Source organism: Aplysia californica, unplaced genomic scaffold, assembly GCF_000002075.1.
Source record: "Aplysia californica isolate F4 #8 unplaced genomic scaffold, AplCal3.0 scaffold00010, whole genome shotgun sequence".
Taxonomy (NCBI): Eukaryota; Metazoa; Mollusca; class Gastropoda; order Aplysiida; family Aplysiidae; genus Aplysia; species Aplysia californica.
Window position 1 is genome coordinate 2522372 of NW_004797280.1, and position 13336 is coordinate 2535707.

At 38.0% G+C, this 13336-nt stretch overlaps 1 protein-coding gene across 1 annotated transcript in view; it reads right to left on the reverse strand.

The window, feature by feature from the left end:
- Positions 1-6090: 6090 nt before the first annotated feature.
- Positions 6091-13336, reverse strand: part of LOC101862154 — a gene marked incomplete in the record, with an annotated part of 9075 nt that continues 1829 nt past the window's right edge. Inside the window, 3 exon segments of the mRNA XM_013083273.2 lie at positions 6091-6927; positions 9251-9523; positions 11183-11295. Of these exon segments, the coding sequence (XP_012938727.1) occupies positions 6297-6927; positions 9251-9523; positions 11183-11295 (1017 nt within the window).

Here is a 13336-nt window from a genome sequence, read left to right on the forward strand (position 1 = left end):
AAGCAGACCACTTTCTCATGCTTCCAAATTGTGCAAATTGTGTAAAACTTTTACCCTACGCACATTACACAGCACTCATGCTTGCACACAGGACCTCCGAGATTTTTCGGCCTTATCTGAGAAGGCTTAGTGTTCGAACAGACCTACTCTGAGATCAGGGGTGTGGCTGAAAGACAACGAGCCAAGGAGTAGCAGTAGAAAGGCTGCAGAACGAGTCAGAAGCCCGGGGGGGGGGGCAAACAAAGGGGGGGGTGCATAAAGTGAAGACTAGAGCAGACGACAGAACATGGTTGGAGAAGAGCAGGAAAGGAGGAGAAAGGATAACATTTTTTATAAAGAAAATGGTTTCATTGCTCCCAGGTTTCGAACCTGACCTATTGAATGAGAGGCAAACACTGTAAACTGTAGACCAGGAGAGCCCCCTCAGCACACACGAAGGATTTTTAATTGATGTAAACCTATGCTGTGCTACTTTGTATAGTAATGTTAAAGTGACAGACACGTAGAATGAAATCAATGTTCTGATATCAATGAACTATAGGAATTAGTCAATAAGATACAAATCACAAAGCAAATAGAAAACAAAGACAACTTTATTAGCCTCCCCAGTGGTATTTGTTTTACAACTGGATGCAAGTAAAATGCACACAAAATTGTACAAAGCGACACATTTTCGTTATGAATGTATTATATATATATATACACACATAAATATCTTAAATGACTCAAACACTACAAACACAACCCAGACATACTATTGCTAGGTCACATGGCACTCTGTTATTCTGAGTTTGGGCCATCATGCTGTGCTCAAGAAGTCTCCACAGTTATCATCATGCATGTTTAAAACTGTCACCACTGACTTCATTCTATATATATATATATATCAGCACTTTACCATTGAGCGTCTAGATATATATAAGGAGTTTCCTTACATCTAACTTACACTTTTTAACTTGCAGGAACACCCCCCCCCCCCCCCCTTTTTTTTTTGCTTACTTTTATTACTTAATTAAGCATTTCAAAAAGACTTGAGACCAAGGGCATTGCTGCTGCAAATGATTTTAAAAAACAGCTCCTAGAGGATTGCCACTTCGTTACAGAAACAGTGTGATTACAATACTACAATCAAACAAATGTAAACTAACTCTCTGAATCTGATAATGTCAAAACTGATGTTATGTTAATAGTCACTCAGATAAGAAGGAAATGAGAAAATGTTGTCATTGTGGTGTTTACTTACTGCAAGTAGGCCTATTCCTTTTTTTTTTGTTGGAAGAAAAAGATCTTGATGTTATTTTATACTTATACAGTTACCTTTCTGTACAACAAGTATATATATGTAATCTCAATATTTAAGGAATAACGCTTAGTTAAGATCACTCCTTTCAGCTGAAACAGAAAAGAAATTTGTAAAATCATTTGTAAGAATCTTTATCACTCAATTCATTGTCCTGTGCCATCTCTTGAATTATAATACAAACTTGAAGAACAGCAAAATCACAAAGTCAACAGCACAGCTTGCAAAGAAAGTGCATAAAGCACTCAAAAAAGCTGTAAAACTAAAACCTGTTTTAAAGGTACAGAACTTTACCAGCTACCAGTAAACAAGTCACGCTAGAAATTTAGAAAAAGAATGGCCTTTGGCCTTTTGATGTACAGTGGAAACCATATATAACAGGCCCAGTAATAACAGGGATCCGGTAATAATCCCCGTTTTTTCCTACTATTTGTCTCTATTAAAAGTTATAGGCAATAACAGGGCCTCATCGGAGCCCAACCGCTTATTTGAGGGACAAAGGCTCGTTAACAATGTGTAAAAAGTGAGTGTGTGAGAGAGAGAGAGAGAGTAACGCAGTGATGGAGCAAGCCCACGCAAGCGATGCCACAGCAAGCACACGCAGCCTGTGAAGCGAGAGAGGGCTGCGGTATGCTGCAGACCTCGATCTAGCCCGAAACCTAAGAACACGTTTGTGTAATGTGTCACCAATGATGTCAATCGCAAGAGAAAATGCCTTTCAATTGACAAAAAAATACGAAATAATCCAGGCTGTTGACAAAAAGCAAGCTCCACTGGCAGAGATTTGTTGTCAGTTCGACATTCCACAAGGGTCGATTCACACCATTATTAAGGATAGAGAGAAGATAGTGGCTGCATACTGTAATGGAAAGTTTGCTCTGGATCGAAAGAAGATGAGACTACCCGATGCAGATGCTGTGGACCAAGCTCTTCTGATGTGGTTTAAGGAGGCAAGGAAAAAGTTTGTGCCTAAACTCCTGTTCGTGGGTACTTGTGGCAAAGGAAACTACCCATGAATAAGTACAGCTGGATTAGTCCACAAATGCTTACTTTCCTTGTATTTCTGATTTAACAAGGATCGGATATAACAGGACATTTTCTCTACTCCCACCATCCCTGTTATATCAGGTTTCCACTGTATTTATAAGCTCATAACTGATGCATTTTTTAAAGCTTACCATTCTGGTGATCACAAATAAGTCAGGTATCTCAGAGGTCAAAAAAGAAACTCAAATTCTACAGAGCAAAATTTTACTTTTGCTAGATCTGACTACTGGTCCAGGTATAACATGCCAGCACATTATTGATCAGCTGAAGCTGGGGAAAAGTCTGGGAACTGCTTTTAGAGAGTATGGGTACATTTGATATATAGAGAGGAATCTTCGGTCAGAAAGTCAACAAAATAGTGGGCAAGAAAGACAGAGAGATTCTAAGTTATGTTGATTTAGAATAGTTTCTTACGTGGTGATTCTTTGTTTAAAATTGACAACATTCACATTGTAATTGCACAACCCCACTTTATATTATATCGTAAAGTACGTAGAGCCTAGTAAATGCTACTTTTATTAGCATATGTATTATTAGTATTTGATTAGCTTAAAGTTCGATATAATTCTACCACAGATGAAAGCCCAAATGTAACAAAATTAGTAAATTTGCTTTGTTTGTACAATTTATTGATAAAAAGTGTGGGAACCTATAGAAAAGTTCACTTTGTATTCCAATAATGCAGTTTTCTTATTGACAAGACCTGTAGCCTCCTGAACTGAAGCTTGGGCTACATCGATTCAATGCCAAAATTTTGATGGATTTTAAGACTCCTTGGCTTCAACATGCGATAAGAAATTCATTTAGAGATTTTGTTTCTTTCAGTAACATGAATTGAACTGTGTTGATAAAGGTGTGAAACACTCAAAATTGAATTTACACGGCGAATTTAAGAACTTTGTTAAATTTTGATTAAGTCTCTCAAGAACAATTGGTACATTATATTCTAAAATCTAACTGCTGCGCAAATCAGTTATTTTCACCACATTCAACTTACCCCAGGCACACATCCTCTTCCTCAGGCACACATACTCTATAAATCCCATTCCACATAAACCTTGTTCTCTAAATGAATTTATTTCTTCAACAGGCCCTTTGCATACCCTCCTTGCTCTTTCCTGTCTTGCTCTCGCTCTCTCACTCTCTCTCTTTTACTTCCCGTTTTCCTTGCTAGCTTCACCAGCACATGAAAATATAATAGTATTAATAGATGTCAGAATGTATGGCCAACCTACATTGAAATGCCAGCCTTAGATTTTTTAACAGTGTTTCTTTTCTCCTTGGTACAAACACATCATTATGAACTTGAAAGGAGAAATTCTTTTTACTTAAATTATACCACCATCTAGTGTCTTACACACTTCTGGCACTTGGTAATTCCCTCTCCCAATTTTACCACAGCAAAGACAGCCTTGGCACACTGCCTTAGTATTATAAAACAATCTAAAAGGAGCACATAAAGGATTTGCACTCCATTGCCATTCGTCTTCAAAACTATTTTGAGAAAAATTTTAACACACAGAATTCACTTTCCAATTAGATTTTAAAAATTAGAAGTTAAATGACACATGATAAAGCGCTAAGGAAATACTTGTGCCAAAATGGCGGGTGGCAAATTTTAACCTTACGCATGTTAGTATTACTGGACAACCACCTCTTGGAGTCATGCAGTCGACTACGGATGAATTAATGTTATCATGGGTGTGAAAAAAAGATCAACTAATCCGTAATTCAAACTAAACCATCAAGGTCACAAAATCAAGATATATAACAAAATTTTTCGTTATCTCATTTGATTTTAGTTTTAGTCCTCTCTATTGAGTCTCTTCATTAAAAGAATGACAAATTTTCTTCCAGCCATCTTTCTTACAAGTTAGGGAAAAACTCAAATAAAAATTGACTTTTAATGCAGTTTGAATTAAATTAACCTTACGATAGGATGGACTGAGTGATGTGAATTTAAGAAGTGCTAAAACCAAATATAATTTGTTTCAGTAAATCTAATGCTGAATGATTCCACCCATGCAGAAGGCCTATCCACCAAAATAATTCAAATAGCAGTGCATGCAAGAAAAATTATCCAACTAGATTCAAATGGCAATGCAACAGGGACCAATTAGTAGGCCTTCTCATTGTCTTGTGGTGCACCATGCCCTTCAACCTTGAGGGGAGGGAGGGGATGGGGTTGTTGCGTCCTTGTTATGCCACATACACATCCGCTTCTCGTGCTCCCCTCACCATTCTATCAAGGCACTGTGTTGTACAGTAGTCTCCGCCTAAACGCACGCCATACAAAAGCACGCTCCGCTCAAACGCACGCTTTCGTCATCTGACGGGTTTCTTACTATATAATTTAGACGTACAAACACACGGTCACTCCATCTAGACGCATGCTCCCATCCGCGAAACACGCTGAAAGGAAAAGCTTGACAAGGGGAAATTTTCACTAACCTGCACGGCCTGCATATAAGACAAGCCTAGAAAACCGGATTTGGTGAGCGTGCCGAAAAAAGAGACTGATGGACAGCGTTTTCACACCTAACTTTCCACAGACACATAGGTCTAGGACTGGTTGGTGAAAATTTGGGGGGGGGGGAGATGGGTGGATTGGGGACTGAAATGTTTTTAGATTGGTCACTGGAATGTATCTTTGAGAGAAGGTTTTTGACTAGTGTTTATGTGACTGCATGTAATGTTTAGTTAGACTTTAGACCTAGGCCTGATGCGCAACTCGCGTAAATGCCGTAAAACACTAGACAGGCTCTAGTCTATAGGATTAAAGATTAGCAATTAGTAAGCCTAATCAGCTGCGCTCAAAGAACTTAGGACATACTTTTCAACGAATCACAAAAGAAATGTTTTTCTGAAAGTACAGATCTATGATTCTGATGTCGTCCAGTTTCCTCTTAGGCTATCTGTTCCCGACATTTATGGTGCATATCATTACATTTAGTCTGTCTTTCTCTCCCCCTCCCCAAATTCAACGCCTTTGTATTCTTAACCCCAGTCAGGGAATCCTTCACAAAACAGTCACGTGTCGTCACATTATCGGCCAAAATGCCCTCCACCTCAAAGGGAGGTCACTAGAGTAATAAGGAATTGAGATGACTGCGTCCCTTCCTCCCTTTGCAAAGGTTCATGTAAACGCACGCTCTGTATAAACACACACTAAGCTAAGGAGCCCTCCCGAGCACCGAGCGTTTAGGCGGAGACTACTGTAGTGTGCAGTCGAACTGCAAATTCATCATCTCTGCATGTATTCTTAATTGAAGTATCACCTGTGTCAAAAATTCGCTGCGAAATATTGAACTAATATGACAATATACATGCAGGAACAACTTTTTACATTCAAAAAATTAATTCAGTCATTACATACTTGCAGCTGGGTAAAAATGCACTTCAATTTAAGCATATATAATACGTCTGAGTTAAACTCAACAGTTTGATTTTAACAAATGTAAATTGTAAAGGAGAAAAGTTGCTGAGACCCAAGAAAAAGATCAACTTAACTTCAGATTAACTCAAGTGACTTCAACACAAACAGAGTCGACTGTATAATAATAATCATCTAAACACAGTTCAAGTTTAAAAATTCTCATATGACAAAAATAAAAGAGAGACATGCATCTCTATTTATCTAAATAGATGACCTAATCTTTTACCATTTCAGTTTTGATTTGTATCTCTAAACATAAATCAGTGTGTGCAGATTTTTTAAGTTTAAATAGTGATCAAAACATTGCCCTGAGTAATAGTAATTGCACAAAGCAAACTTTTACAGCCATAATACTATAAACTCCATTCTATTCCATAAAATTAAGAAAACCTTTTGTAACACCATCCTCATGCTATTGCCATTGTGTTAGGGTACCAGAGCTGAGGAAATGGGGCTGGACGGTATACAGAAACTTGTCTCCATTTCTTTGAAGAAAATCCAGAAAATTAAGACCTAATAACAGTAGCTTGGTTCATTTGCTTGCACTTCATTGTTCACAAAAGAATTTGACAGAGAAAGTGGTTCCTTACATTTCAGAAAAACGGCCGATAAAAGTTCACCACTTGATTTCTGTATCAAAACATTGTTCACATGTTCTCCAACACAGGGAGCTTTACTGGTAGGTCCCACAGTCGTCAAAGACTTTCCGTGACGTTTCATCTGTTTTGACTCAGTAGTAAGTTGAGCTCCATTTCTTTTTTTCGCCCTTTTTCTTTTACCAAGAGGAACACCCGAGTATTTTCCAAAGGCGTGCAAGGCGCTAAGAAGTGCTGTTTGCGTTGATAGGTTGTGGAAGGTGGTGCAAAATTCGTTCACAGCAGGTATCATTGATTGGGGGTTTGCATCAAGTTCTTGAGACAGTTTTTGAAGGACCTCTTGCAATTTTCCTTTTGCTTCTGTTACCATACAGCTGTCTGTGGATGTGCTTTGTGAGGCGGCTTCCCTTACATGGGACACAGCCTCATCACCAGCATCGACAGCTTTGATCTCTTCTGTATCTGACGTTGGCACATTGCAAGGAGGAGAGGAAGGATGTTGCAGATCTTCAGTTGTAGTTTTAGGCTTATACACTTGGGTATACAATCTGTGGGTAGTAAGTGAAGTTTGGTGAACAAAAAGGGACAGATCCACAGATACAAAGTATCAATGAGCTATTCACAGCATAGCTCGAGACATTGACAGACAGACAGACAGACAGACAGACAGACAGACAGACAGACAGACAGACAAACAGACAGACAGACAGACAGAGACAAATAGATAAACAAACAGACAGATGATCCAAGGTCAAAAAGTGCTAGAGTTGAAAAAAAACCTAAATTCACTTTCACTAATATGGGCAAAATTTCCCTCAGTTGTTGATGACATCCAACTTTTGGAAAAATGTTGGTAAAAGATAGATGCTTGTGATGATCGAATAATTTGATCATTTCATATCCACTAAAATTGTCCATTGTGATGTGTGCTGACAAAAACATAAATACTGAGATGAGTATATGTATTCAATGGGCCTGATACAGTGCCTTGGTTTAAAAACATTAAAGTTTGAAGGTTGACCTTGGCCACTGCACCATAAAACGACAAAACATTTTCACTCGTATTCATGCCGTTACGTAAGTGTCACAACTGACATTTTCAAAGTGGAAAGTTTTACTCTTGTAATTTTTCGAAACAATATATACATAGACATATACACATACAGTGGAGTCCACTTATAACGACTCTTGAAATAACGAGAAGTCTATTATAAAGACACTATTCTAAAACCCTGTTTTTTTCCTTCTTTATCTGTGTAAATAAAATACTGCTATAGTGCAATCAGACAAACACGCAAGTCAGTTAAAGCGGAATGTTGCTGCTACTGTGCACAACGCATAGGCCAGTTATACATATAAAACCTCGCCCGTTGAGAAACTTGTTGGTGAAGTAGCGAAACCAAGGACCTTACAACTCCTTGAGCGAAACAAAGAATGGGAGAGCCCACGTGTGCCAACAATGAAGGCCGGAGCGAATGAGTGGGGAGGGCGTGGCATGCGCAGACAAGCATAACGCATCGAGTGATAGGCCAGCCTAGCCTAGTCTAGATTATCTAGGCCTACCACTACCATGCCTCTCACTTCTCCGATGCGGGGAAAGAGAGGTCACAGTGCTGTGATGGATGGAGCGAATGTGTGACGTGAGCAAGCAGACAGGACACACCACAGGGTGTGGTGGGGTGGGGAACAACACAGCAGGCGAGTTAGCACAGAGCTGTTCCTTTCTGATTGCCAATGCCTAGCTGTCAACATTGCTAGCACAAAAGAAAGAAACTTGATTAAATTATTTTAGCAAGACCAAGAAGTCATGTTGAACAAAATCGTCTTCAGGGGAGAGAACAAAAAGAAATTAACAGAACACCAAACTCATAGATTAGCCCTACAGTATTATTTCCCTTGAGTTTATTACTGGATCCCTTATAACGAGAATACTGCTATAAAACTATAACGGACATTTCGCATCAGTCCCCTCCCTCTCGTTATAACAGGATTCCACTATATTTTTATGACCTCTAAAAGCAGTGTTTAAAGCTTGCACCTATGATATGAATCCAAGAATATAAGCTTTTCCCTTCCAAACGTGTGAATCTGCATCCTTTGTGACAAAATTCCCTGTGCCAACATAAATTTTTCACCACATGTCAAGAGAGACATTGATTTCCTGGAATGTCTCATCCATTCCATGAGGAACTTTTCTTCTTTTCACTGACTGCCACTGACACTGGTAAGGATGCTATTTTGTTTGCTTTTTCAAACAGAGAAGAAAGGCATATTGTATAACAATTTTGGATGAATGATATGAACAGTAATTCCTTAGAATTAGGAGTACAACAGTTGAAGTCACAGAACCTTACATTCACCTTTTATGACCTTATGACAGGCAGAAGCAAAACAAAGTGTCTTTTTGATGATACGATCATACTACGGAACACACCACGATCAAGCAGTGTCGGTATTGTGGAGTTAGGCACTTCGCTGTCGCATGCTGATGAAGGAGACCCAAGTTCAGCCCCAGATTGGGGAGAAATTTTCATGGAGTATCTCCATCTTTCAACTGGGATGACCTCCCAGCCCGGGTTGGCCATAACAGGCAGGAGTTGGAAGTCTGCCTCTTCAAAGATCCAAATTGTGTTGTGGGGGGGTGTAAAAACACCAGCATTAAGAAAAAAATCACCACGATCCCTACTTTTTTCATACGCCTGATATCAGTTAAAGAATAACAAGTGGGAGCATACAAATATATACTGTGGCACCAAACTTTTACTGTACAGGGCTATCTCTAGGTTAGCCCTTCAGGCACCCATGCCAAACATCGACCTATTGATCAGGAAGACATTTATTAAGTTTCATTACCAGTTCAGTTTATCTCACCTGTACGCATAATGATAGCTGGGAAAATATGCTCCATCTTCAAAGGCTGCCTGATACTTTTCTTCCCCGAGCTCCACCCTTTTTAAAGTTTTGTACATATTCACAGCTGTCCCGGGTGTATGGCCACTGCGGAAAAGTTCCATGAGGCGTTCTTTAACCTCTGGCTGTACATCACGATATGTCGGACGTGAAGCAGCCTCTACAGGATGGTTGTGGTTCCAGTGCACGATAATTTTTGTTGGAAGCTTGGGCATGTACTCATCTTTGCTTTTACTGAAAATTTGAAAATGTGGAAAGGCAAATTCAAAAAACAAATATCTAATTCAATCAATGGCATACATAATGTATTGAAAATCAAAAGTTGAATCTAAAGCCTCGTGACTTCTCATTGGTAATAAGGAACAAATGTTTATTCATATATTTTTCATTTTGTATTGTTGTTTCTCCATCAGATTGTTATCAAAACAGATGCAGAATAATCAATTATTTTCTTATCTAGTACAGATTTGTCTTTACCACAGAACTATATTTCAACAAAATACTCAAAACAACTAGAGTGCAAAAATTAAAATGTTTACATCAGGTTGCTCCCATTTTCTTCCCCACCTATTATTTTGTTTGCTGGGATGCCTCTGAGATTTGGTGAAAATACCTGAAAATTTAAGCAGTTGCATTTACAAACAACAAAAAAGACATTTAATAGACACAACTTATACTTATATGGGGTTAAACAGAGGACAAATTAATAACTGCTCTTCTGGTGAAAATAACAAAAATAAAATAAAACAGAAAAAACGGCATCACTGTGTTTTCATTCTCCTTCCCCACTAAATATTCCATCATCTTAGTACCCCCCCCCCCCTCGTCCACACACACATACTTTCTAGCTCCCCTCCTACAGCTGAAATTCTCTTTTCTTAAATATGTCTTTGTATTAGTTTGACACTTCCAGTACACAAAAAAGAAGACTGGCTTCTGTAGTAATAATAATAATAAAAAAAAATAATATGAATTTATAACGCGCCAGAATCCACAAAGAGTGCTCGGTGGCGCTTATCACACACACACACACACACATCAACAAAAGCTGTAAAGCTCAGTACCACTACGTCATGAATAAATTTTTTTTTAAAACTAAACAAAAAACAACAACAAGAAAACGACAGATGGCCTATTTCAGATACAGAGTTCCAGCATTATAAATATACTTTCCTGAAAAACTTAATAACTGCTCTTCTGGTGAAAATAATAGAAAAAAACGGAATCCCTGTGTTCCCTGTGTAGAGGTTAGGCGCATCGTTGCCACATGCAAGAAACCCAGTTTCCATTTCAGAGTGAGGAGAACTTTTTTCGAGTATCTCGGTCTTTCTACTGGAATGTTGTACCCTCTTAGTCCAGGTTGGCCCTGACAGATGGCCTTAAATGATCAAAACGATGTCAACGCGGGAGTAAAAACATCTACATTTAAAAAAAAGAATTATTAAATAAAAACAAGGCATTTCGAAATGGGAGGACGAGGAAACAGTAGGCAAGTTCTCGGCAGTTAAGGCAATCTTTATCAATTCAGATTTATTTCTAAAAAACAACAACCAAGTAAAACCTGCCTTTTTACTAGGTTGAGGAGTATTTTGCTATTAGTAGGCCTACACTAATTTAAAAAATAATACATTCTTGCAACACTACACCCTTTTTCCTATGATTCATTTTACTTCCAGTCTCACATCAGCGAATATTCATGAAAAAAAATGTTAAACACTATCAAAAGGTTGAACATATTTCTGAAGATGAACATTTTTATTTCATTTCAGAAAAATATTTTCCTTTTATCTCAATACTTTATTTTGTCTTTAAAACTTGGAGACATGGCCAACATACAAACTACAGCTTGAAACTACCCCCCCCCCCCCCCCCATTTGAAGAAAAGTAACTTACGAGGGAATGTTAAGTACTTTTTTTATGGTAACATGCATTCCAGCTTGGCATCCTGTCTTCCTTGTTTTGTACCTTTTGCCCCCAGTTCCAGAGTGCTGGCACAAGAACCATTTCTGTTTCAGTGAAGAAATTATGGTTACAATGTTAATGATTAAACAGCAACAAAAGTCTGAATATACACCAAAAAAAAGAAAGATTGGAACCAATTCAATTTAGGACATATATATATAGGTTGGGGTTTGGTTTTTTTATCCTGATGCATCTTAACTAAAAATGTTTAAAATATATGTAAAATCAAGGCTTCTCACTTTTACAGCAAAATAAAATCAATTTCACAAAACTAGTTTAACAGATTGTTTACTTTTTTTTTTTTCAGGAGATAGAGTACTGCAAAATATTCTTAGAATATAACTATGAAAATGAAAACTCATAAAACTTTATGTTCTGAATTACTACAAGCAACACCCACTCTTAGTTTTCATCAACACTATCTCCTATCCATCAACTCACCTATGAACATTCATGAGCAATGTAAAAAACATAGAAGAAATGGTATGTTCAAAAAAATCCCAAAGCTTGAAATTACAGCTGAAACCTGATATAACAGGGACAGTGAGACCAGAGAAAAAGTCATGTTATATCAGATCCCTGTTAAATCAGAAATACAAGAAAAGTAAGCATTTGTGGACTAATCCAGCTGTATTTATTCATGGGTAGTTTCCCATAGCCTGCGCACGACACATTACACGTGCGTGTAGCTCTCTAGGCTTAGGGCTAGATCGAGGTTTGCAGCACAATGCAGCCTTCTCTCGTGGCCATGTGGCAGGCCTGCGAATGACACATTACATGTTCGTGTAGCACGGCTTAGGGCTAGATCAAAATCTGCAGGATACCGCAGCCCTCTCTTGCTTCACCCGTTGCGTGTGCTTGCAGCGGTGTGGCTTGCGTGGGCTTGCTCCATCACTATGTTACTCTTTCTCTTAATTTTTACACATTGTTAACGAGCTCTGTCCTTGCTATAAGGGGTTGTTCAAATATAATCTTACACTTTTTTTTTGACTTTTTAACCCCCCCCCCCCCCCCCTTTCTTACACTTTTCTTACATTTGCCTTCCTTTTGATGAAAACGATATTCATCTATGCTGAATAGAAGTCGAAATATTTGCAATTGAAGGAGGTGTGGATCACCTGATTTCAGAGGTAAATTTAGTCAGAAAACGGCTGCCAAAGTTTGATTACTTCAATAGCTTGAGAGCCTTTAAAACTGAAAAATAACATATTTTGTGCATTTAATGAACGTTTTCCAGTAAAATTTGCATTGAAATGTGTTATTATATGGACGTAAAAGGTGTTAAGCGGAAAAACAAAAATTCAATAAAAGTTCCCAAACGTGCGGAAAAATGCCATTTTTTTTCACTTTCATTATATTGACGAGCGCCTGATTTCACCACGGTGCCTCACAAGAGTAAATCATTTAAGCAAAATATTGCATACACTCTTTCTTACTAATAAGGAAAAAATTGAGACTCCTGTCAATGACAAAAGGGCCTTAATTACAAATAAAACCAAGTTACAGTAGAATTCTGATAAAGTCAACACCCCGGACAGAAAAAAATGTTGACTTTGAGCAAGGTTGACTTTATCCATTGTACTTCTGGCCATTGAAAATTGAAGATGACTGCTACAAAATGACAAAGTACCTGGTAATAAGCAAGATGTAATCTCAATTTCAGGGAGTATAATTTTGAAGTTGTCACCAAAACAGGAGATAATGAAAGAACAAAGTAATTGGTGGTGTGTACACCAGTAGCTCGGGTGAAATATCTCTTCTTAAATTAATTCATTTTGGGATTTAGCCCCAAATTGTTGACTTTACGCAAGCTTAACACTCACGCGGTTGACAGTATCAGAAACACAATCAGATCTACTTAAAATTACTTGAACAAAAAGGTAAAAAATGAGACCACAGTGAGGTGTTGACTGAAAGCAAGAGTTGACTTAAAGTAAGCAAGTTGACTATCAGGATTCCACTGTATCTGTTATTACTGATCATTATGCTGAAAACAAATAGTGAAATTAGTTATCATCAATAAAGGCAGTGTTCTTCAGTATGTAAAAAATATTTTTTCACCTCACAAAAGTGTAAGACACCCCC